Source organism: Kwoniella botswanensis, chromosome 1 (assembly GCF_036426115.1).
Source record: "Kwoniella botswanensis chromosome 1, complete sequence".
NCBI lineage: Eukaryota > Fungi > Basidiomycota > Tremellomycetes > Tremellales > Cryptococcaceae > Kwoniella > Kwoniella botswanensis.
In genome coordinates, this window is record NC_088599.1 from 612,817 (window position 1) to 636,932 (window position 24,116).

General features: G+C 45.0%; 9 protein-coding genes across 9 annotated transcripts; 4 read left to right on the forward strand and 5 right to left on the reverse strand.

The window, feature by feature from the left end:
• Positions 1–216: 216 nt before the first annotated feature.
• On the forward strand, positions 217–4,385 carry L199_000242 (uncharacterized protein; the record flags this gene model as incomplete). The annotated part of the gene is made up of 16 exons (XM_064886010.1): positions 217–453; positions 664–831; positions 934–1,013; positions 1,081–1,384; positions 1,494–1,661; positions 1,742–1,871; positions 1,933–2,001; positions 2,063–2,265; positions 2,315–2,461; positions 2,522–2,655; positions 2,706–2,821; positions 2,882–3,130; positions 3,197–3,500; positions 3,589–3,762; positions 3,853–3,996; positions 4,055–4,385. 16 exons carry the CDS (start codon positions 217–219, stop codon positions 4,383–4,385), a joined length of 2,958 nt encoding a protein of 985 aa, XP_064742082.1.
• A 928-nt stretch (positions 4,386–5,313) lies between these two features.
• L199_000243 (uncharacterized protein) lies at positions 5,314–7,774 on the forward strand (the record flags this gene model as incomplete). The annotated part of the gene is made up of 6 exons (XM_064886011.1): positions 5,314–5,608; positions 5,833–6,012; positions 6,110–6,239; positions 6,303–6,357; positions 6,413–6,534; positions 6,598–7,774. 6 exons carry the CDS (start codon positions 5,314–5,316, stop codon positions 7,772–7,774), a joined length of 1,959 nt encoding a protein of 652 aa, XP_064742083.1.
• A 265-nt stretch (positions 7,775–8,039) lies between these two features.
• On the reverse strand, positions 8,040–9,222 carry L199_000244 (uncharacterized protein; the record flags this gene model as incomplete). Its single annotated transcript, XM_064886012.1, has 7 exons — positions 8,040–8,128; positions 8,207–8,345; positions 8,467–8,484; positions 8,555–8,692; positions 8,754–8,840; positions 8,909–8,953; positions 9,028–9,222. 7 exons carry the CDS (start codon positions 9,220–9,222, stop codon positions 8,040–8,042), a joined length of 711 nt encoding a protein of 236 aa, XP_064742084.1.
• A 707-nt stretch (positions 9,223–9,929) lies between these two features.
• On the reverse strand, positions 9,930–11,502 carry L199_000245 (uncharacterized protein; the record flags this gene model as incomplete). The annotated part of the gene is made up of 4 exons (XM_064886013.1): positions 9,930–9,980; positions 10,061–10,789; positions 10,952–11,166; positions 11,292–11,502. The coding sequence occupies 4 exons, from the start codon at positions 11,500–11,502 to the stop codon at positions 9,930–9,932; spliced, it is 1,206 nt and encodes a 401-aa protein (XP_064742085.1).
• A 328-nt stretch (positions 11,503–11,830) lies between these two features.
• L199_000246 (uncharacterized protein) lies at positions 11,831–13,481 on the forward strand (the record flags this gene model as incomplete). The annotated part of the gene is made up of 3 exons (XM_064886014.1): positions 11,831–11,948; positions 12,076–12,239; positions 12,354–13,481. The coding sequence occupies 3 exons, from the start codon at positions 11,831–11,833 to the stop codon at positions 13,479–13,481; spliced, it is 1,410 nt and encodes a 469-aa protein (XP_064742086.1).
• A 196-nt stretch (positions 13,482–13,677) lies between these two features.
• L199_000247 (uncharacterized protein) lies at positions 13,678–16,328 on the reverse strand (the record flags this gene model as incomplete). Its single annotated transcript, XM_064886015.1, has 18 exons — positions 13,678–13,730; positions 13,781–14,430; positions 14,492–14,654; positions 14,740–14,915; positions 14,980–15,022; positions 15,080–15,139; positions 15,198–15,258; positions 15,316–15,345; positions 15,401–15,415; positions 15,473–15,506; positions 15,566–15,609; positions 15,668–15,697; positions 15,809–15,877; positions 15,935–15,942; positions 15,998–16,025; positions 16,103–16,148; positions 16,209–16,241; positions 16,312–16,328. 18 exons carry the CDS (start codon positions 16,326–16,328, stop codon positions 13,678–13,680), a joined length of 1,560 nt encoding a protein of 519 aa, XP_064742087.1.
• Positions 16,329–16,585: 257 nt separating this feature from the next.
• On the reverse strand, positions 16,586–17,970 carry L199_000248 (uncharacterized protein; the record flags this gene model as incomplete). The annotated part of the gene is made up of 4 exons (XM_064886016.1): positions 16,586–17,331; positions 17,414–17,517; positions 17,627–17,637; positions 17,689–17,970. The coding sequence occupies 4 exons, from the start codon at positions 17,968–17,970 to the stop codon at positions 16,586–16,588; spliced, it is 1,143 nt and encodes a 380-aa protein (XP_064742088.1).
• A 1,329-nt stretch (positions 17,971–19,299) lies between these two features.
• L199_000249 (uncharacterized protein) lies at positions 19,300–20,707 on the reverse strand (the record flags this gene model as incomplete). Its single annotated transcript, XM_064886017.1, has 2 exons — positions 19,300–19,457; positions 19,612–20,707. 2 exons carry the CDS (start codon positions 20,705–20,707, stop codon positions 19,300–19,302), a joined length of 1,254 nt encoding a protein of 417 aa, XP_064742089.1.
• Positions 20,708–21,818: 1,111 nt separating this feature from the next.
• Positions 21,819–23,550, forward strand: L199_000250 (beta-tubulin; the record flags this gene model as incomplete). The annotated part of the gene is made up of 7 exons (XM_064886018.1): positions 21,819–21,892; positions 21,952–22,158; positions 22,233–22,485; positions 22,547–22,948; positions 23,008–23,144; positions 23,202–23,364; positions 23,431–23,550. The coding sequence occupies 7 exons, from the start codon at positions 21,819–21,821 to the stop codon at positions 23,548–23,550; spliced, it is 1,356 nt and encodes a 451-aa protein (XP_064742090.1).
• Between the last annotated feature and the right edge of the window lie 566 nt (positions 23,551–24,116).

The window sequence follows — 24,116 nt, forward strand, 5'->3', positions numbered from 1 at the left end:
GAAGATTTAAATGGGATGCTCGGACAAGGTCTCAGGTTGACCCAGGCTGAACGCGTCAATGTGATCCAACCTTCCCTGCTGGTGGTTTGGTAATTTTGATTTCTATTCCTCTCTTCCTCTTCCCCTTTCTCTTCAGCTTGTCAACCTAGTCTTCATCTTCTCTACTATCACTTCACCGCAAACGGACAAAAGAAGACAAGAAGACTAACGGACACGATGCAAGCTACACCCGAGACCATCTCCGCCCTATCAACCTACCTATCCTCGACAGTCTCACCCGATGCCCATGCCAGACGATCAGCCGAGGATTCCCTCCGTCAGGGTGAAACTCAGCAGGGGTTCTTGTTGATTGTACTGCAACTTGTCAAGTCAAATGAAGTGGATATGATTGTCAGACAGGCTGGTGGTGTTTATTTCAAAAATGCTGTGAAGAGGTTGTGGAGCGGCGAAGAGGTGAGTCAAGTCTAACTAATGAGATGTGGGAGAGAGGAAGTGGATATGTACGAAACAGGGGAAGAGGAAGAGGATGCATTTCTGCGATGCTTGTCAGATGGAAATAATTGAACAAGACGTCTATCTGCGCCTAGACACTTTCATTCTTGACGGTTGGACAATCTGTCTGGGCTCTCGGCTGATCATGCTAATCTGCCAAAAACCATTTAGGAGACTCAAATAGCCCCAGCGGACAAAGAAGCTATCAAGTCCCAGCTCGTACCCATTATGATATTCCTGGGCACCTCGCAGACAGCGAAACTACAAAGTCAGATCGGAGAAGGATTGAGTCATATTGCTACTTTGGATTTCCCGGCTGAGTGGGAGGGATTATGCGATGTGAGTGTAGACATCGTCTTCCTTGTTGTAGATGTCCTATATGACTCGGCTTTGTCCACAGGGAAAATAAAGAGACTGATCCTGTTATTCGCTCGATCACAGGAACTCATCAATTCACTTACACCTGACAATTTTGTGATCAACAATGGTGTTTTGGCTACTGCTCATTCTATATTCAAAAGGTTCGTTCAGCTGACAAAGAACTCGCTTCTTAAGCAAATCAGCTGACGAGACTCTATTTCGTTATAGGTGGAGATCCCAATTCCGTACCAACGAATTATACTCTGAGATCAATTTCGTCTTATCCCGATTCTGCCAACCATACTATCAATTATTCCAACATGTGGATCAATTATTGCAATCACCCAATCCAGCTTCTTTACCTCCCAACTCATCTTTACAGTTATTGTCGCAGACATTGATATTGCTCGTTCAGCTGTTCCACGATCTGTCAAGTCAGGATTTACCGCCGTTCTTCGAAGATCATATGGATGAATTCATGGGTTGGTTGAGAAAGTATCTTGATTGGGAAAGGGAAGAATTGAAAGGTGATGTGAGTGATGCACATCTTCACACTGAGCCCTTTATCATGTATTGCTCTGCTTGCCGATGTAGATTGCCTTTCAATATAACAGTAAGCTGATGATTAACCCAATGTACAGGAAGACGACGAAGCCCCTGGACCATTACAGAAGATCAGAGCGTCAATCTGTGAAATATCAGAATTGTATGCGCAGAAATATTCGGACGTATTCACTCAGTTGGGTACTTTCGTAGATGGAGTTTGGAATATGTTGACTCGCATCGGTGCTGGAACGAGGGATGATGTGGTGAGTATCACCCACATACGCCCAGTTTCGATTCACTCTTTTTTTGAGATCTCGAAAAGAGCTGATCGCATTGCGAACAGCTTGTATCGCGAGCACTTCGATTTCTCTCAGTCGTAGTGAAGATGGGTAATCACAGAGCAATGTTCCAAGCGCCAGAGACTTTGAATGCATTTTGCGAGAAGATCATTTTGCCGAATATGGCTATTAGGCGTGAGTGACTGCGGCTTCTCAATCCTTCATCTGATAGCTAATTTTGGATCGGATGGGGTAGAACACGAAGAAGAGATGTTTGAAGATGATCCTATGGAATACATCAGACGAGATCTGGAGCCATCGACAGGTGAGTCAGCTTCCAGGTTAGTACCGAAAGTTCTTTCCGGGCTGACATTGTCTCTGAACAGAGAGCGATACAAGAAGACAAGCCGCCACTGAATTCACTCGTGCTTTGATGGAACTATTCGAAAAGGAAGTGACAGATATCATCAAGGGATACATCACCGCCTTATTGCAGGAGTACGCCAAGAACCCAACGGATAATTGGAAGAGCAAAGATACCGCTATATACCTTCTCACTTCCATCGCATCAAGAGGTTCTACTCAACAGGTGAGCTTGCCCTCAAGTCGAAACGTGTTTAGCTGACATACTGTTTCAGCTTGGTGTGACATCCACCAATGTACTTGTCGATGTTGTGGAGTTCTTCGGACAGAATGTCTTTGCGGATCTGCAAGCTACGCCTGGCTCCGTACACCCTATCCTCACTGTTGATGCTATCAAGTTCTTACACACCTTCCGAAACCAGGCGAGTCAGCTAACAAAAATGGAACTAACATTTCAGCTGACACCACGACTCATGCTATAGCTCACCAAAGATCAACTGGTCTCTGTACTCCCTCTGCTCGTTCAGCATCTCAACTCCGACAATTACGTCATCTCTTCTTACGCTGCAATCACTATCGAAAGGATTTTGTTCATTAAAGTGGAACGACAGGCATTGTAAGTGGGATTTATACCCTATGAATCACCTCAAGCTAATGGTCTAGCAGATTCACTCAAGCCGATGTCCGACCATTCGCTGAGAACATTCTCATGGCTCTCTTCACTAATATCGAGAAGGGAGGTACGCCAGAGAAGATCGCTGAGAATGATTACCTTATGAAATGTCAGTCAACTTCTTCTGGTGCATACGATAGATAGCTGAACTGACTGTTCGACCATATAGGTGCCATGCGAGTCGTCATTACAGCGAAACAATCCCTCGTTCCATCTCACGAAGCCATCCTCAACCGATTGGTCGCCATTATGGGTGAGATCAGTAAAAACCCTTCGAACCCTAAATTCAACCAATACTGCTTCGAATCTGTATCCGCTTTGATCAGGTTTGTATGTGATGGCCAACCTGCTGCGCTCGCTACATTCGAAGGAGCGTTGTTCGGACCTGCTCAGCATATCTTGACTAACGATGTCGCAGGTAAGCAACAATTCCTATTCATTTTGATCAGGATGGACAAGTCATACTGATGAGTGTACATCGCAGAATTCATACCATACATCTTCCAAATCCTCGCTCAACTCCTCGAACTTCATCCTCCAACTTCCCTACCGGCATCTTACCAAGCTCTCACCGGACCCTTGTTGAACGCTCAACTATGGGAACAACGAGGAAATATCCCTGCCCTCATCCGAATATGGAAGGCATGCTTACAAAGAGGTGCTTCGTCGATCGTCGCCGCTGGCCAGGTCCAGGGGTTGCTGGGTATCTTCCAGAGATTAGTGGGAAGTAAGATCAATGATGTTTACGCTTTTGAGCTGTTACAAGCGTTGTTCGAGTTTGTTCCACTGTGAGTTTTCGGATGCTGTCCACACTCCTCATCATCGTTGACACATACATCGAGTTCTAAGCTAAGCCTCCCTTGTTGCATTTGTCAGCGACGTAATGCAACCATTCTCCAACACTGTGTTTGTATTGCTCCTCACAAGGTTACAACAAAAACCCTCACCCCAATTCAACCAATCTTTCGTATACTTTTTTGCGTTCGTAGCGAATTTGGATACGGTAGGACCGGATTTCTTGATTAGCGTACTGGAAGGTGTACAACCTGGGTAGGTGCTTCTTTCGCTCAGAAATAACGTATCCTTCCGATCACGATCAGAGTGAGATCTTGAGGCTGATAGTCTGGTTACCATCCCCAGTCTCTTCGGAAACCTTCTCAGTGGTGTCATACTCTCAAACACTCAGAAAGTCACCACGCGCAATAGGAAATTGGTGGAAGTCGGTCTCGTAAAGATGTTGACTAAGAGTAACAAGCTCTTTGAAAATTCTCTCAAGCAGCATTGGTAAGTGATCGCATTTTACATCACATCTGAGGATTTTTCATTGATGGCATGGTCATAGGGTATCAATTTTCGTATCACTCCTCGATCTATTTACTCTCCCTCAAGATCTCACTTACGCCCAACAGCACGCTGTGGACGGAGGCGACTTGACAGAGCTTGACCCTGAAGAAGCAGGATTCCAAAGTAGTTTCTCCAAGCTCGGAGCTTCCGAGACCGTCCAGCGAGATTACACTGCCGGTATAGTCGATACGAAAGAATATGCTATCAAGGAATTGGGAAGAAGATCGAATGAGAAACCTGGTGTCATACCAGGATTGATCGAGGCTGCTAAAGGGATCGAGAAGGATGTGGTGGATGGGTTTGTGGGTTATGCTACTCAGAATGGGTGAGTGAGGTTGTTTCTTATGGGTATGAGAATATCGAGCTGATGAAATGTTTTGATTCGACAGTGTGACTTTTATGTAAGAGCGCAGTATGCTCTATGAATGGATGATAGAATGAAATCCTGTTTGATGGAATGACTGATGCTTCATAATGACTCTTTTTGCATATACATATCTGAATATGAATCTATAAACGAACGATGGTGTGGCCATGATGTGTCTCCTTGATTCCCATAGCTGTGTATCAGTTTAGTCGTTGCAGATCCCTTGGGAGCAGCATGACCTCATCACTCATGCTTTTTACCGAGGTTCCCCCTAGACTACGGACAAATCCTAATGGGTCAATACAAGTCCAGATCAGCCCATTAGGGTGAATTACTAATCTCAGGGTTTGAAAATCTAATCCCATAATTCTACATGACTGAGTGCTCCGCGCTTGTGATCCGGACAACCGGGAGAGAGGGACAACCCCCGATTGAGTAAAAGGAATGTCAAACCCAATTCGATTCATTGGAATTGACTATTAACAGCATTCCATTCCTCGCAACTAACTACCGACTGATTGTATGGTCGTGGATGTTATAGCTAGTCGTGACTTGTACCATCGCCATTCCGACAACAACAACGACAAGAATAGCAGCGCTCTAGTGAAGCAGTAGATCCGTCTTAGAAGTAGAGAGACGCTGGAAAAGCAATTAGAGGTTTTGGAAGGAACGTGATCCAACTGATTCGATTAATTGATATCAAGAAAGGTGTACTCGTTTTTTGAGAAGTACGGGAACACAACAGACATAGAAAAGTATAGAAGGATTGAAGGAAAGCTATCGACCTACTCAGTCTTGGTATCACCAAAATCATACACCATACCCGCAAAGAAGAGAGATCTTGAAGATCAACCAGTTCGCTCGACGCGACGTACGAAACGAAATATACGATGGGTATAAATCTCCATCGTATACGGCGACCTTCCCCTTCCCCTTCTACCTCTCAGTCACATTCCAATTCACCACCTCCAACCCCATCATCAATAGCCAATGGACGATCAGGCTTAGATACCTCCCGACCCATCTCACCTACCATAGGAAACCATCCAAGGGACGGGTCGGTGGATACTTCCAACCAGAGCGTTCTGCAGTTGTTCAAAGAGGATTATGTATCTTGTAGGATATATATGAAGGAGATGGATTATAGGGAAGCATTGAGGAAGGCTTTGAGGAGACATATGTATAGTAAGTTTGGGTTTGGCTCACACGTACAAATATGGATATATGGTCTGGTTGGGTTAGGTTGGGCGAATGGGTATTATTACGTGGTATCAAGGGGAATCTCGAATTTCGTAAGAATGTCGAATCACCCATGGAAACTCCCTTAGTCAATCTAAGAAGGAGGGAAGATGTCGTGTGGTTTAGCTTACAAAGGGATTGGGCTAACCGATTTCCTTACTCCTCCCCAGAGTGGTACGCGATACTGGTCATAGCGATAGTCTTGACGGCGTTGATCACCTCGAAGCACGAGACGATAGTTGAATTCTGTGAACCTGTAACGAGAACGATAAGGGATTGGCCGGGAGGCTGGCTAATACCGACAGCTATATTAATTGTGGTTTCGTTCCCTCCCTTGGTAGGACATGAGAGTGAGTGTAAAATCAATTTGAAATATACTGCTCTGTAATCGAGGTCATATCCACTTGGCAGACTGCAAAGCTGATTTTCACCCTTCACTTCCTGTAGTCATTGGAATACTATGCGGTCTAGTTTATGGACTATGGGTTGGCTTTGCGATTTTAGCTGCAGGAACTTTCCTAGGTGAGATAGCGACTTGGATAGCGTTCAAATGGTGTTGTCAAGGTAGAGCAGCCAAGTAAGTGATTTTGGTACTCTAGACAGCCAGGATACGTCATATTTACTGGGTTCATACTTGCAGATTCGAGAAGAAGAACAAGTTATATGCTTCTTTGACACAGTTGATACGAGAAAAAGTGAGCTCTTTCATTGCCGCTACAGCATAGACGTCCAACTGATCCCTCGATTAAGAGCTTCATGTTCACTCTGGTCCTTCGATTCAGTGCCGTCCCGGGCCATATAGTCACCGCTGTTAGTGCTTCGGCAGGTGCCAACTTTTGGATGTACCTTGCTGCTGCTTTCTTGACATTACCGTGAGTCGATCGTTGCTATCAGCTCTGAGGCATAAGCTCATCGTTAGATTCTGTTTACCACAGCAAACAATTCACCATCGTCTACCTTGGTAAAGCTTTTGGCACCCAGTCCCGCAAAAACACCATCATTTCCATTATCACCACTGTCCTAACGCTTATCGGTACAGTGGTCGCAGCATTGTACATCTATTACCAGATGCGAATCGTCATGCGACGGAACGCAGCTATGACTTTACCCACAACCATCGTAGAATCGGAAACATCCATGACGATGTCCGAATTCCAAGATGAGAAACGAGGATCTACCGCATTGGATACTTCAAACAACCTACATGCAAGGAGACCGTGGTTGTATACTAATCCCAGTACGATCAGCAGTGTGAATGGAAGTGGCTTCAGAACGCCGACAAGGAGTTGGTCAATGCCTGGACACATGAACGAAGAGGAATTGAGAGAATGGGTCAAAGAGATGGAATACGAACAGTCTGCCAACTCGCAATTGAATGGCCTTTCGACACCAGCCATTAAGATAGATGATGAACTTGGTACGAATAATGCTACAGCGGTATTCGATAATCTTCCTTCGGTATTTACGCCTAGTCTCGAACCTCCCCAATTCAATTTCTCAACTAGATCTCTATCACCTAGTGGGACAAGCACACCGGCGTATATGGAGACTGATAATCTTGTCTCTACCTCGGTCGAAGATCTCAACACGAATACTACTACTTATCCACCACAGAAAAGAGGAGAATCATCAACACCTAAACCTTCTTTCGACATATCAGTTACACCGCCCAGAAAGGTTAAGGGAGGAAGGGAGATAGCCGACGAATCTGATTTATATGCAATTTCAAAGGGAGGTAAACGACCAGAGTATGGAAGGATGAGAGGTGATTCGAGAGCTGCATTGTTAGGTAGAAGTGGAGTGGACGATACGATCTTGGAGAGTAGTACGAGTCCAAGTTGGAAAAGAGATTATACTAGATCGAGAGGAGATAGTGGAGTTTCTTTGTTGTCTCGACCTACATCCGATGATTTGGGAGATGCCTTGGTCAGTTGGAAGAAGAATTATGCCAATGGAGGAGCAGGAGCCAGAGGGAGAGGTGATTCGGGGGCGGCTTTGCTTGGTAGACCGACTTCGACTGATCTGGATACGAATAGGAATAGCCTGGTGGAAGAGAGGAGGACATCTGAGGAGGATAGTAAAGGAGAGGAAGTCTTGAAGGATGATATATAGGACCAGGAAGAGAAAAGGACAGGATAGGAAGGCAAGGCATGGGTGCTTTTTGGTCTCTTAATATCTGGTTTGATTTTCTTATCATCTTTTGTATATCGCTTTTTTTGTATACTCCATATATCTCCGCCTTGCAAGCAGAATCATCATCTCATGTCATTTTCGTATAGTTTTGTAAAGATCATAAGAATGCCATTCATCATGCATGTATGTACATTTTACATTCCCTCTGTCATTTTCACGGTATGGTACAATCCGACCAGATCATTTACCACTTGGATTGAGTACCGTTATACCTCATATGTAATCCAGAATAATTATCTTTTGTAGCCTCTCCAATGACTTTGACTATCCCGGCTATGATGCATCAATACGACTTACAGATCAGCTCTGTTTTTGGCTCGTGTTGTTTGACTGAAGGCTCTCTCGACTTACCGACGCTTTCATCAACTGTGATAGGAGCTTTCTCCATACCTGACCATCTCGCTCCCCTATCACCCATATCGGTCTGAACCCATCCTGGACTAAGGGAGAAGGATATGATGGAAGATTCTTCGAAATGGGCGTATCGGGCCTATCACATCGTATCATGCATGTGCTGATCAGCATGTAACACTTATGCAAATTGACGAGATGAGATGCGGAATAGGCGAAATATGGGTTGAGTAAGAATCGAAAGAGTAAAAATAACTCACGAGGTAATTCATAGAGCTCTACCCAATCAGAAAATTTCATGAAATCAGCTAAAGTCGAAATAATGATGAAGAGTCACAAAAGACTGACCTTGGTTATACCATACCCTGCATCCAACTTATCAGGTACTCTATCGATTATACTTGCTCCTGAAGACATCCAGACGAACTTACTTCCCTCTGGCATGAGGGGAACGCAAGCTTGATAAAGAGCCAGGGGAGCGAGTACCTATAGAACAGACACATCTGTAAATCAGCTGGTCATGAGGGACGGATCGGTCAAAACTCACATTGATCCTCCAGTGTTCTTCGAAAGATCCGAGATCTACTTCTTTCAAAGCACCGAAACAGTCTCCTATAGCTGCGTTGGCGATCACCTATTTTGGCATTGGCAGGTTGGACTCAGAGCCGATCTCCAAGTCAACAAAAAGGGGAAATAACTCACCAGATCGATTTTGCTGATTCCTTGAGACTTAATTTCTTCCATCGCCTATAAACATCAATGATGATAATCAACCGATTAGAAACCCTTCACATGAGTGAATTGGACTCTCCACAACTTACCTTCTTCGCACTTTCTATATCTCCCGAATCAATCTTCACTTTGACCAGTTTTACACCTTGTCCAACTTCGATTCCAGGCATACTATCTACGTTCCTCAGACCGAGTATCACGGTATTGTTGGATTGTTGGGCGTAGGCCTTGGCCAGTCCTAGCCCTATTCCTCGATTGGTACCAGTGATAAGTACAGTCGACATCGTTGTTGTTGTTCTTAGATTTGGATTTATTTGGGAGGGATCGTTGGGCGACGGTATTGAATAAAGTCAGTTAGTGATTAGTTTACGAAGTATGCATCCAACCGAATTTACTCCAGTGTATAGACTTCTACATATATATAGGTTATAAGATATAGGATACAGCTGACTGCCTGGTGACATACTCTTAACGATCATCGATCCGGCGCCGATCATTCCGGTTCCTCCACTATGTGCCTCGTGATTCCAGTAGATTGGTACTGAAGAGGGTCACATGTGTTCTGCCATGCATGCGGCATGTGGTCTGTGATTCATGTGACGAGTTGTGCAGAGCAAGGGTGATTTGTTTATTGAAGGAGGCATCGAGACTGATGAAGTATCACAAGACAGAAAACGAAGCCAAGCACCTCGCTGGAGAAGAAGGAAGTGAGATACTGAAGTCAGGAAACGAGACGATCCTGTTGATGATTGATGGATCAAGTCTTCCTGCTCTTCTGATCCCAATCAGTTCACTCAGTCGACTTACATCGTGTCAGGTCAAATTGCAATACCTTTATGATTGTAGGGAGAAGCTACGACTCATATGAGCTGGACCGGGTGACTCATATAGCAGAAAAGACTGATTCATGCCAATTTACAACTTGTGTATGTTACTCCTGGTACTCCCGATTTCAACTGTATCTATCGACGACTAGTAATGCGATTATCAATCATACAGATTTCTGCGTATTTCCATTCTCTCTGCGCTTGATGATCTCAACCTATAATGAGAAAAGCATCAAGCGGTATTGATATCAGCATGACCTTCTTGCCTGGGTTTAACATCACAATGGCAACTCACATAATTACCAGGGAACCATCCAACCCTCCCATCCCTCGTCCTACCTCTCCACCAACCCACACCCGCACCTCCATCCCCTTGACCTGCCGAAGCTGAAGCTGGAGGACGTTTCTCGATAATCGCAACTATCTCATCCCTTGCCAAATTCAATTCCCATTCTTCACTAGATCTAAACTCCCATTTGGCTCTTGCGAACTCCAATTTACTAGGATCTATATTCCCATTAGCATCTAATATTCCTCCATTTCCTTCATTTTGAATCTGCTGCTGCTGCTGTTGCTGTTGAGATGCGATGAGAAGTTTGACAAGACGGTTCATAAGGTATGGTAATCCCACTGCTGAGAATAAGAATAATATTAATGGTTTGATTGATGGTCTACCACCTCCCCCTCCTGTACCTCCAGGGGAATTAGGTATAGCATTTGACCATTCGTTCGCCCATCCATTTATAAGATTGTTCCCTTTCGTGTTATTTTTTCCTTTCAACCAATTGATGATTTTCTTGCTTATCCTCAATATCGAGAATACCCCCAATACCTGACCCAAGTATGTTTTCAATGATCCCAGTTGATCTGCCACGCCCACCATGGCGAAGAAAGATGAGTGGGTGGCCATATATGTAGATTCTATGAGTTGGGCAAGGGAAGTGAATGCCGTGACGAGTGATTCGAGGACGGCGAACGCGGGGGCGGTGGATGCTTGAAGAGATGATGTGAGAGTTGGGTAACCCTTTGAGAATAAGGAGATAGCGATATTAGCAACTCAGCCTTGTGGAATAGGCATTCGATATTGTAGGATGAATAGTGTCGACGTATATCGTCTATGACGTTGACATCGATCGTTATATAAAGATGAAAGTCCTCGGTGGAATTCACAACCTATCACACTCACCTCTCCTGGACCGCCCATCCCACCCACTCCATAACCACCCATCCCATACCCTCCCATACCATATCCACCACCGAACCTACTCATGCCTCCATAACCCCCATACCCACTATATCCACCATATCCCCCATACCCGCTCATCCCTCCTATACCACCGTATGGTGACATCCCGTAAGAATTCGTATATCGATTTTGGGCGTATGGTTGGGTTGTGAGGCCTAGAGTTGAAAACATGCATCAGCACGCGGTACTTGGATGCAATGAAGCTTGTACCATATGTAAGTATATTCAGAGATAATCTTGCTTGGTGTCCGTTCAAGTGAGATAGACACCGATGACTCACTAGTGCTCCCTCCCAAATCAGTCGGCCTATCAGGTAGCTTAGGCGCAGTATTACTGTTACTACTACTAGCCTGCAGAGCATTATCGAAAGCTGATGATGATAATGCAGCTGTAGCAGGTTTGGTAGAAGGTCCAGCTTCGGAGTTGGATAGAGGGACAGCGGAGGTTGATTTGGTCTCCCATGGTTTCGGTCTTGGTGGGAGTGATGACATCGTATCGATATTTGTGTAGAATTGAGCGGCAGTTTTGATTTGGCTCGATCTCCTACACTTCGTCTTGAGACGAGAGATGGTGGTGGATTGATGAAGCAACGAAATGAAGGGAAAAAGGATTGTTGAAGAAGAAGAAGATTGATGTTTGATCAAACTCGGCAGTTGACCACAGCGCTTTTACCGGTTCATCCCTGTCCTTCTTTGCTCATCTCTCTCTCTTTCATCCATATCCTCTCTCTTCTTCACCACAATCCTTCAATATCTTTACATCCATCTCATATGATCCGTTGAGATAACGCTCAAGCTCTGCTTACGTTCACGAGTCAGTATGGCAGCAACAAAAACGATGAGTCAACCTCTGGCTACATCCTCACATATCAAGATCCCCGCACCGAAGTTGAACGTAATTAGGAACCCCTCAGGAAGGGTCAGGCAGGCTGTACGAGGTGAGTCCATATGCCAATTCTATCGCTCATAAGATCTCTTCTCTATTGTTATATCTAGTCTGAACTGGCAGAGCAAAGAGGATGAAGAGCTGATCAATCTGTGATTGTAATCTGACGCTATACATAGATAACAACGTATCGCTCCTTTCTCGACTCCAGCATAAAAACGACCTGCGGAATACCGATAAGAACAGGTTGACTAGTCTGAGCTGGTCAGCTATAGAAGGTAGTTTGGAGGTATACGAGTGGCTATTATTGGATTATGGACATGATGATCAGGAGTTATCAAGGGTAAGTTGGTCTGTGCAACTGATGGATGAACGGAAAGACTATCATACTCTCATATATGGAAGTCACCCTACATATTCATGTACAGGTTGACTGACACATTATTAAACTCTAAAGGACGCAGATAACAACACCATCCTCCATCTTCTCGCCTCCATTCCTTCCTTATCGACCTCTCCATTCCAACATCATCTTTCAGCTCACTCCACTTCCCTCCCAACTAAAGTCGACACGAGGTCATACGAAGTCAAATCCAATATCAGTCTACGAATGACCGAACTATATTTCACCCTATTCCCATTTTTGTTGGATTGGTCCAACTCAGGTGGAAAGACGGCATTGCACGTAGCAGCACAATGCGGGAACTGGCGATTTATCGATTTACTCTGTTCCCTAGGTGGCGATCTGAACCTAACCGATTTGCAGGGTAATACACCATTACATTATGCTAGTGCTTGGGGTCATTTGGATACTATTCGAGTAATACTCGAAAATACCACCACGGGAAGTAGTCGGTCGAGCTCAAACTTGTTGGCGATAAGGAATTTTGAAGGTTTCACAGCGTTGGATTACGCTTATAACGCTCAGATATTGTTTGAAATTCAAAATATTCAAAGAGAATTATACCAAAGGAGGAAAGAGGAAAAGACCAATAACACCAATTTCAACCAGAATGACAGTGGTCCAGGTAATCACAATAGGGTTAGATCGACTAGTTTGACCAGTTCAGCTAGTAATTCCAATTCTAACCTGAATAGTGGAAGTTATTCAAGTCAACCTGGAAGATATATTGATCAAAGTCAAATCCCTCTACCACCTTTACCACTGCCGCTGCAAGGTTTAGGTGAAAGGTCAAGTAGTTTACCAATGTCTCGGATGGATTCATCTTCTTCACAGCATGGCTCTACCGTCTCGCAACGATCTGTCCCTACTCTTGCTGCACCTGCACCTGCCAACCCTCAGACTGTCCTTGGTAGACCTACACCTCCATTACCGGATCTTCCTCCAAATGAAGGTGGTAGGCCAATAAATAACCGATCACCTTCCATGCCTTCGTCGTCGTCATCCACAGCTACAGCATCATTGATGAAGCCCCAAGGAAGCGAGAAGGGCTTGCCGATCCCACTGCCTAAAGAGGGGGTCATGATGGGTTCGGTGATGAGGAGAGCGAATTCTGCTCAAACAGGGGGATCGGGATCGGGATCACTAGATTTCACTTCGAATAGGAAAGATCCTAGGATATGAGTTGGAGGTAGGGCAACGTCAAGTTGTTTTGTGAATTTGCACCAAACGGACATTGTATTTCTTGATATATAACATGTAATCATAGTGTACTGTTTCGAGCCATTGGATAACAAAGAAATTGACATGATACAAACATACATTAGATGGGACAAACGTACAGATACAACAATGCACCAGCCTAGCTCATTCTTCCGAATCAGATGATAACGTCATTAGGCATCGCCCCGTCAGGTCTAGCCTGACACATCTCTGTGCAGTGGATCAGCTAATTCTTTAGTCTGACGAAATGGCAGACTCACCACATCGCCCATGATCCGCCATGTTGATGAATGTACATATCTTACATTCCCAACCACCTGGCCTATCGTTATTGCTACTCAGTTGGTCAGAAATCGATACATCTGGTTTTCTGTTGTTCTTCGATCCCAAAGAGATCGTATCATTCGTTGTTGAACCCAATGTGCGACCTTTAACTTTACCTTTTGACGAAATCGGTGTTGGTGCTAGACCAAGAGCTTTCAGACGATTTTGTCGGACCGCAGCTGCGCCGAATCCGGGTGTCGATTTAGGCTGTTTTGACGAAGTGGCTTCCGTATCAACCGTGGATGTAGGTGATCGTTCTCGTTTCACTCTTCTTGAAGATTCTCCTGTACTCATTGTTTGAGGTGGATTGATATACTCTTCCCAACCCCCTCTGAGACCCTCTCGTTCACTTTCGTCCATCTCATCCTCCATCTCCTTCTTCCTCTCCTCTATGCCGATATGAGGATCTTCCACCTCGTCTTCCTCGTCAAACACAAGTTTGACATCCTCCTTCTCCTCTTCACCCTCATCGTCTGACATCGTAGTGAGCGGTTTGGCAACGTTTGAAGTAGATGGTCCAGCGAGCGCTCGAAGACGAGCTTCGGCTGCTGCTGCCCTCATTTCAGCTGCAGTCTTGGATTTTGCTCTAACCCATGATACGCCTTCAGCCCAGTAACATAACGTAGTGAATGCCTGCACGAGCTTACACTTTACCCCTTGTACTACCCTCTTTCCACCATGGATTATCTTCTTCCCACATCTCGCCAGCTCGTTTCTTCGCCTTGTTCATACTCAGTCCTTGTTCGAGTAAGACTTGGGTCATGTCGTCCACATAGGATTTATGTTGTTCTCGATCTTCTTTTGTTATCTCTACCGGCCGTTATGCATATCAGCGATTTGAATCTCCCCTCAATAGCTGATCGTGGTAGGTCAAAAGGAATTTCAATTTACTCACGTCTACCACCATCCAGCCTTGATCCACCCTCTCCCATATCGGCATTATTCTTTCTCCCGGCTTTACGTCTGTACTCCGTCTGTCTACCTGATCGATGAGACGCTTCGCCTTTGACCAGTCCTGGTTGGCGACTTGATCCTGGACCACGAGAGGGTCTCTTGGCCTTTCGAGCATCTCTACAGTATTGTGAATTATCTAGTCAGCTCAAGGATGGGTTGGCAAGAAGACCTAGCAACTTACGAGGCGCTGACACCGCACACGTATTCCGGGAAATCAGATGCCCCTATGACGCACAACTGAGTCAGCTTGTCCAAAGACGACGAATCTCAAGTCAGCTCACGATATCCCTCTCCTCCCATCCTTACACTGTCCTTCAGCCTTTTTCCATCAGACCAAAACCCTATTTGTGATACGATATTAGATATTTGCGCTCTTATATGCATTAGATATCCACTCACCGTCCCCGTAGTATCCTCTCGACTGTAGACGACTGACATCCGCTTTGATCTCAGCCATAAGCTACTCAATGGACTGTCAGCTTGATGTACTATTCAGACGAAAAGGATACGAGCTTACCTTTTGGAACTTCGGTCCATGGTTCATTTGCTAATCGATGTCAGATTGGCCATAATGCAGCTGAGTCTTGGTGAAGGAGTCTCACCTCGATATGAGCCATCTGAACGATCATGTCAGCTACGCAGCTACGGCAAGGGCCACTTAGTATCCAGCTCACCTCATGACACATCACCGATATTATATATGGCATTCTACGATGTTATCCAGTCAGCTGGTGTCCTCTTTCAAAACAATGCGACAGATAGCTCACGGTAAGAATCGTCCGCTTGGTCCTCTCAGCACTAGCTCTATGCTCTACGACAATACATGAGTAGGTTGTACGTGGAAGCTGGGAGGATAGAAGTCAACTCACCTGTCCATGATTCCAATTTCTCCCTGCGAACTGTCACATAGCATTAGGTGTAGGTATACTCATTTTACATTTAAACCAGGGCGGGATCAGAAAATTGTTCTGATGTGAGTGATACTGTAGTTTGAATGGTAGGAGACTTACTACTCGATTGAAAGCTGCTTCTTCCAGGGTATGTACCTGCATGAACCTTTCCCTCATTATCGTTTTCATCTACCTCTTCCGTTATCAGCCGACTACACAGAAAGAGGATTCTGATACGCAACCTACTTGCGCAGCTGGATGCTGAGATTAGCGAGCTACATTCTCACCAGCAGGAGTCACGACGCTCACCGACCGCCTTGAGTATATCTTCTGCATCCTACAAAGCCAATCGCAACATGGCTATTCAGCTTGGCTCCCACTAGTCCGTAACGAACAAAAAAGGAGATAGCTGACCTTATGATCCTTATTGTTTAGCAAAGAGCGAATGAAGATTATATAACTATACATCAGATAGTCAGCTTTTCCGGACCGGAATTCCTATAGCTAACATACTACTCACGGATTCGGATTGGCCTGACGCTCATTTAGTCGGCTATGGTAGGTGAAACGGGGTTCTTTCAGTATTTTGAGCGAAGCCAGAGGTGAATGGTACCTTGACTTACAGCTGAGGAGCTTGCATTTGGCAGGTAGCTTCACTCAAACTTCTAGGTAGTCCAGATCGTGATGAGTGTGTAGAGAAGGTGTTGGGTCAGTATGACTGATGGTTCAAGAAGAAGACGGCAATCGACATTGGACATTTGGACATTACATGCTGGTTTACCTCCACTTTGGCGATCTGGGTGATTGGACTAATCCTCAATTGTAATTGTCACATGAGACGCATGAGGTTGATTACGAACAAAATCCTAATGCATCATTACAGAATCGACACAGTCGCTAGCACTCCTCGCTATACAAACTGTTGCCGAACGAACTGTCCGAATCCCTTCTAGCAATCTTCAATCTAAGTCTCTGACTTCTCTTCACCTTCATCTGTGGATTCACCATATCCTGTTCAGTGTCGTACTCTGCTTTATCAGATGATGTACTATCCGACACAGCAGAAGAAGATCGACGCGATGCCGTTGAGGAATCACTGGAAGCTGAATAATCAATACCATCGCTAAACTCCTTCTTAGCCTGTTCACTCGCCAACTTGGCCGATCCTATAACATCCACCAACTGCACCATTGTCCTTGCCGTCCCAAGTTCCTCTTCCTCTTCTTCTTCTTCTTCTTCTTCTTCTTCATCTTCTCTCTCACCTCCAACCTTAAAACTTACTGCCGGTTTGGGTGGAAGGTATTTTAACCTTTTCGAATTCTCGATGATAGCCTGTATAGCCGCTCCTGCACCTCTCTTATCTTCATATGCCTCCACGCGGGGGTATCTCCCTTTAAAGCAATTCCGCTGAACCATCTTCCGGTTCCTACTCCCCACACCTCCCCTGAAAGGTAAGATGGGCTCGAATGCCTGGTAGCCGTGAGGCTGGGTGAGACATGGTAGCTGAGGTAAGCGGGATAGAGGTGGGAGAGTAGGTTGATAATGAATTAAACCTGGTATGAAGTCATCTGGAGTAGCCTTGGGATGCCGTCGGGATATGTGAGCCATCAATGAAGGGAACGAAGGTCCTTCGAATAGACAGTCTAATTTTAACGATCCTATCGTAAGCTATATCGTATTTGACGATTTGATGAACGTGAAAGATAAGATGGATGGGAGACATACCAAATGGACACCTAGCTGAGAACGCTCCCATATGTCCTACCAGTACATGCCTCTCACATTCATCTCTACTCCTGAATACCTCAATACATCCCTGCCATTGGCATCTGACTTGATTGGAATCATGTGTAATCGACGGATGAAGATGAGAATGATGGATGTGTTTCTCAAGAGTTGCCCATGAGTTGAGGATCGCTTCACATCTTTTCCACTCACATGGACTCGGTCTATGCAGACCATGAAATATGGACCATCAGCGCTGTGCAAACCAAAAATACTCTGTTTGATACGATTTTCCATCCTGATTGTGCTTGTGAGTGTGAGTGTGATTGCGAACGCGAATGCTGTGCTTGAGATTGAGAGTGGGATTGAGCGAGTTTAGAAGTGATATGAGGTTCGGGTATAGGAGGATAAGGTGCGAGTGGCTTAGTAGTGTATGGAGGTGGTGGTGGTGGGTGAGATATGTTTGATGGTCCTTGATCCTTTCTGCAGTATGAGGCGGATATTGAGGACACAATGGGATGATGTGGGCTAGGTGGATATGGCTCATATCGATGCATTGTACCAATGTGAATTCTGCTTCTTGATGGGAAACTTTGATGAGGGGTCGGAAGCGGTGGGACTGCGAGTACAAGGTGATGTATCGTCAGTATGAGTGAGGGTCAACGTACTCATCAAATACGATAATTTGGTCTAGCTCGAAGGGAGGAGAATGTATCTGAGTTTAGTATGTATATATCTCTAGTAGATGGGAGAGGAAGATGTGTTATGTCTGTATTTGTATTTTCTTCCTTTATCGTTCTTGTCGTTCTGTCTCGTTTGTTCCTCATAAAGGAAGGTACACGGCGTACAGTAGATCCTTTGTACTTAACTTTGATCGGACCTCAAAGGAAGGTATCATCTAGCACACTCAGACAGCCGAAATGGGTATTTATATGTGCCTTTCGGAAGACCTCTTATCAAACGATCAGAGATCGATCGACATAGCAGGATAGGGCGGGGCGAGTGGCAAACGTTCTGATACTGGAGGATGCGGATGAAGTAGACCAGGCCAAGCCAGAGAGCAGAAACATTATATAGCAAGACACCTGACTCACGAGTAAAGTCAGAGCGTAATAGTAAATCGCGATCGAGCATTCGTTGTGGACCCGGCAAGCGATAGTGATAAGCTGGCTCGCAAGTGAACAGCGGCCAAAGGTGAAAATCGCTCATGTCGAGCACGAACACCTATCTCTGGAATTTGTAAAATGCCTTCGATTGATATTTGACTTGTTAGTCCTTACTGAGTACACTGAATATCAATATGCGAGTACTGTATGTAAGTCAAGGTGAGTATTTGCTTGATGAAATGGATAGAGGTAAAACGAAGGAAAGAGGGATCATTCAAAGATAATCCATACCTTTGAGGTGTTAAGTGGACATTGATCTTGCTGGACTGTACCCGCATATTCCCATAACATAGGAAAGATCTTCGCTGGATGTTCGTCATTCCCTTCTTTCCGACTCTCTTTCTAGATCACACAAAGGATCATCATAAAAGGTGTATATGAGTATAAGAAGGATCCCATCAGTTTGATGGCTTCTTCTTTGTGCTTCCAGACGGAGGTAGACCCCTCGAGAAGTGAGCGTGGGTAAGCCTCTTCCAATTCCGGTACTGTATTGTTGTGCCATGCTTGGATGTTCATGATACAACGACTGTTCAAGCTAGCAGCCTGCCTATTTGACTTTCGTCGCGATAGTCATCACATTTGTAATGCTCATGACTTTTTCGAAGATGTGCCAATCATGCTGACAGATGGTCAATGTAGTCAGACAATTATCTAACAATCTTCGAAACCTCCCCAAAAATCAAATTCATCCTCCTGTGTGGATACCACGCGTATATATCGTCAATATGATAAATGATAAAGAACAGGGTTATACGTCCTGGCTTGTTCTAGTATATCGAAAGAAGACCATCTATATCTACAAATAGGACATTTCCTATTCCTCTTCAGTCTTCTTCCTCGTTTGGGGCAGTTGGAAGTCACCCAAGTGAAGGTACAGTCTATGCAGTATCCTGTAAAGATCCACCCAATAATGAATTTCAATCAGCTAAATTCCAATATATATAGACTAGTCCCCGTTCCTAGTCGTACTGTCCCCGCGCACATGAATTGTTGGAATGTGAGTGTAAAGTATGATATGTTCACTGCACTCACCTGTTTGACATTGATCACATGTCCAAATTACCAATATTGGATCTAAAGCACTTTGAATCGAATCACGTCGGATGGTTTCGAGGTTATTGAGACAGAATACACATCGATCTCTGACTTGGTCTTCCCCTTTCACAGTTGGATCCTCGATCGGTAACAGCATGCCACCAGTCAGGATCTGGCTTTGGGAGACGTCGGGCCAGCCGGAGTCTTGCGATTCTGATGACTCCTCCTCCGTTTGGTTCTCTGGTAGATCCGATAGGTTTGATGAATTTGACTCTTCATGACGTGGGTTGCTCCCATCACCATTTAATATCTCATCTTGATCAATCCCATGACCTTCTCGCTCTTCACAGTCGTCACTTTCGTCTTGTATATCTGTACAACTTGGTTCATCTTGGGATGTACTCAAAGGATCATCCACATCTACGGATACGTTTTCGGTTAGATCGTATGAGGCTGGAAGCTCCAAGCGATCTTCTGAATCATCATTATCATCGCTTGCGCTTATCTCCCCTTCCCCTTCCCCTTCCCCTTCCCCTTGAAGACCTTCTTCAGTATCTTGAACACTTTCATCGCATAATCGACTCTCTTGGGATAATACTTCTCCGCAATCTTCAAGGTCAGTCTCTGAATCACCCTCTACGCCTTCAGCTTGCCTACTCTCCCCTTCTCCCTTGCCCAAATTCATTCCTCCTCTTCTGATGTTTGCGTAAATCAACTTCTCAGAAGAATGACCGACGTCCAACTTCGATTGAGAAGCTACAATCTCTCTGCCCTTCCATAGCCCACTTGTCGATAGACCTCTCTCAGTCAACTCAGTCCTCTTCCGCCTTTTGGATATTCTCAATACCTCTTGAGTATCCCTCCATATTTTTTCCCTTAGATAGGCATTATCGATCGATTCTTGGGCTTTTCGCTTGGCTCCCCGACAAGGCTGGACTCTTCCCACTGCCCCAGCTCGCCCTTGAGGATGCAGGGTCATCTCTTCTAGCTCGATATGGATTGCTTGGCGTTCGGTTTCAGATAGAGAGTCGTCAGAGGAGTAGGCCCTTTTAGTTTTGCCATGTTGGGGATGCTTGACATTACGAGAGAACATTCTGGCTGTTGCTATCTGATTTGAATACAAAATACTGGGGGGCGACGTGCAAAAGATCCAAGATTTATTGATTTCGATGGAAGATAATGTCGGTCGACCGATGGATATGGAAAAGAAACGATATCACCTGTAAGAAGACCGTATAGCTGTTCTTCTTTACATTGAGAATCAAAAATGTTATGACAATCAAATGTACACAAGGCTGTTGTTCAAAAGACAACAGATGAAAAGGGGAAGAGGGGAAGAGGAACCTTCAATTCGAGTTGTCAACACGTTTTTATACTCTACCTCCAAGGGATCTGTTGCGAGATGGAGGTATACTGTCAGGTATGTGAAAAACGGAAGCAAATCACCTCACAGTGTCATCAATACTTGATCACCCCACCATCTCCCAAGTACCGCCTCCTGCATGCATCAAGATCTATTGACCTGCATTGCAAACATTGAGGAAATACGCTCCTCGAAGCTGAATATCGGTCACACTTTATTGCCACTATTGGTTTGCCACACATCTACATAACACAATTAGTTCCGAAATTTTCCGTCAGGATTGACGCGTTGAACACGCGCAACTCGATACTCGGTCGACGCACGGATGTACACACCAACAGCGAGCAGCAAACAAAAGTCATCATCCATCAACATCCTATACGGCTTCTTCATCCTTGCTCAACTCAACCTACACTCTTTTATAGTCTCTTGTACCTTCTAACGACCTATCACCTACTCCATTTAACGACAAGACAAGAGTGAGTCCAAGTCAATTCAATGAACAATGATGTGAATGTGCTAATCATATCATCACTGTTCCTTCCTGAAACGCGCTATCCCACACACCTTCGCATTGATCACCTGCACTGCCTATTCCCATTCAACTCTATCCATCGATACTATTGTCTCTGTCTGCTGCCACCTGCCAACATTCAAATACCGTAAACACCGACCCATCTCCATCACACATTGACATCTCACACTCACGCATCGATCAACCGCAATAATCAATTCAATCCATCTTCTGCTTTTCTCTTCAACCTCCCTCATCCTCAACCTTCGATACCCTCATCCACCTTGAACCTGATTATCACTCTACACCTACTCACTCCACTCCATAATGACTCGTTCAGTGCGGGAAATCGTTCACCTTCAAACCGGTCAATGTGGTAACCAAATCGGTGCCAAGTTCTGGTGAGTTAACCGTCATCCGACAAGGGGACCTGTTCATCTGATGTCTTATGGCTCTACAGGGAGGTCGTCTCCGAAGAACACGGTATCCAAGCCGATGGTTCATACAAAGGTACCACCGATATCCAACTTGAACGTATCAACGTCTACTACAATGAAGCCGGTTCTGGTAAATACGTGCCCAGAGCGGTCCTCATCGACTTGGAGCCTGGTACAATGGACTCTATCAGAGGTGGTCCATTAGGTAGTTTGTTCCGACCTGACAACTTGTGAGTAATGCTCAACCCTCTCCATGCTCATATGTCGCCTCAGACAGAAGCTGATGGCTTGTTCGAACACATAGTGTCTTCGGTCAAAGTGGTGCTGGTAACAATTGGGCTAAGGGTCACTACACTGAGGGTGCTGAGCTCATCGACTCGGTCCTTGATGTCGTAAGACGAGAGGCTGAGGGATGTGACTGTCTTCAAGGTTTCCAAATCACCCACTCCCTTGGTGGTGGTACTGGTGCCGGTATGGGTACTCTCTTGATCTCTAAGATCCGAGAGGAATTCCCCGATCGAATGATGTGTACCTTCTCCGTCGTTCCTTCTCCTAAGGTGGGTGATCAGCTGATTCTGCTCTGCCACAATTTTACAAGCTGATATATATTCTTTGTAGGTCTCCGACACCGTCGTCGAACCTTACAACGCTACTCTCTCCGTTCACCAATTGGTTGAGAACTCCGACGAGACCTTCTGTATCGATAATGAAGCTCTTTACGATATCTGTATGAGAACTCTCAAACTCAACACCCCCACTTACGGTGATTTGAACCACCTCGTCTCAGTCGTCATGTCAGGTGTTACCACCTGTCTTCGATTCCCAGGTCAATTGAACTCCGATTTGAGAAAATTGGCCGTCAACATGGTTCCTTTCCCTCGTCTTCATTTCTTCATGGTTGGTTTCGCCCCTCTTACCGCCAGAGGTTCAGCTTCTTACAGGGCTGTCACCGTTCCTGAACTCACTCAACAAATGTTCGATGCTAAGAACATGATGGCTGCTTCCGATCCTCGACACGGTGTGAGTAGTCTGCTGCTTACTGAAACGTTGTTCAATGCTGATATGAGCTCGTGTGATAGCGATACCTTACCGTTGCTTGTTACTACCGAGGTAAGGTCTCAATGAAGGAGATCGAAGACCAAATCCAAGCTGTTCAAACCAAGAACTCTGCCTACTTTGTTGAATGGATCCCCGGAAACATCTCTGCTGCTCAGTGGTAAGTTTAACTTGTATCCCATTAGTGATCAACCTTCTCTGACACGACTGAATACAGTGACATCCCTCCCCGAAACCTCAAGATGTCCTCCACCTTTATCTGCAACTCCACTTCCATCCAATCCCTCTTCAAGCGAATTGGAGAACAGTTCTCTGCGATGTACCGAAGAAAGGCCTACGTCCACTGGTACACTGGAGAAGGTATGGACGAGCTCGAATTCGTGAGTCGCACCTCGTCGTTGTTTGCACTACATTATCTTTAATTGATCACCCATCCTACTTCATAGTCCGAAGCCGAGTCCAACTTGCAAGATCTCGTTTCCGAATACTTGCAATACCAAGAAGCAGGTGCCGATGATGAGCTTTACGGTGATGAGGAAATCCCCATCGAAGAAGAAGAGGTATAAGCGTTCCCTCACCTGAATCACCAATTCTCTCCTCTATCCGCATGTCTATAATGCTCTTTTTTCGCGAATACTCTTATGAAAACAAAATTCTGTTCTTGTATTGTCCCTTCTCAAGTAGAATTTGTTTTTGATCCTCTTCGGTTTCGCTTTCTTCTTTCCACCCCTCTTACGTTATCCTCTTATCCCCTCTCCCTCCTGTTTTGATTAATAATTCTTTTCGCCTCGCCCGAAGCTGGAGTTCTTCGATGTCTTCTTAGAAGACGGTGTGCTGCGTTTATCCCTCCTACCTCCCTCTCACCTAGTAACGATACGATCTTAAAAAAGTAATGATTTGGGTACTCGTTGATATCATAGATGCAACGTTTCAACACCGGTATCCTCCATTGAGGAATCACTCATGACTGATTGGGTTTACGATATACTCATGATCTCATGTTATACTGATTTTTTTGTCCTTCTTCACTTGTCAATCGAAGAATGGAGCGAACTTCAAGTTATGGATTTTTGACGTATCTCACAAAGTGATGGTGCGAGATGATTGCGAAAGGGTTATCTACGCCTTGATA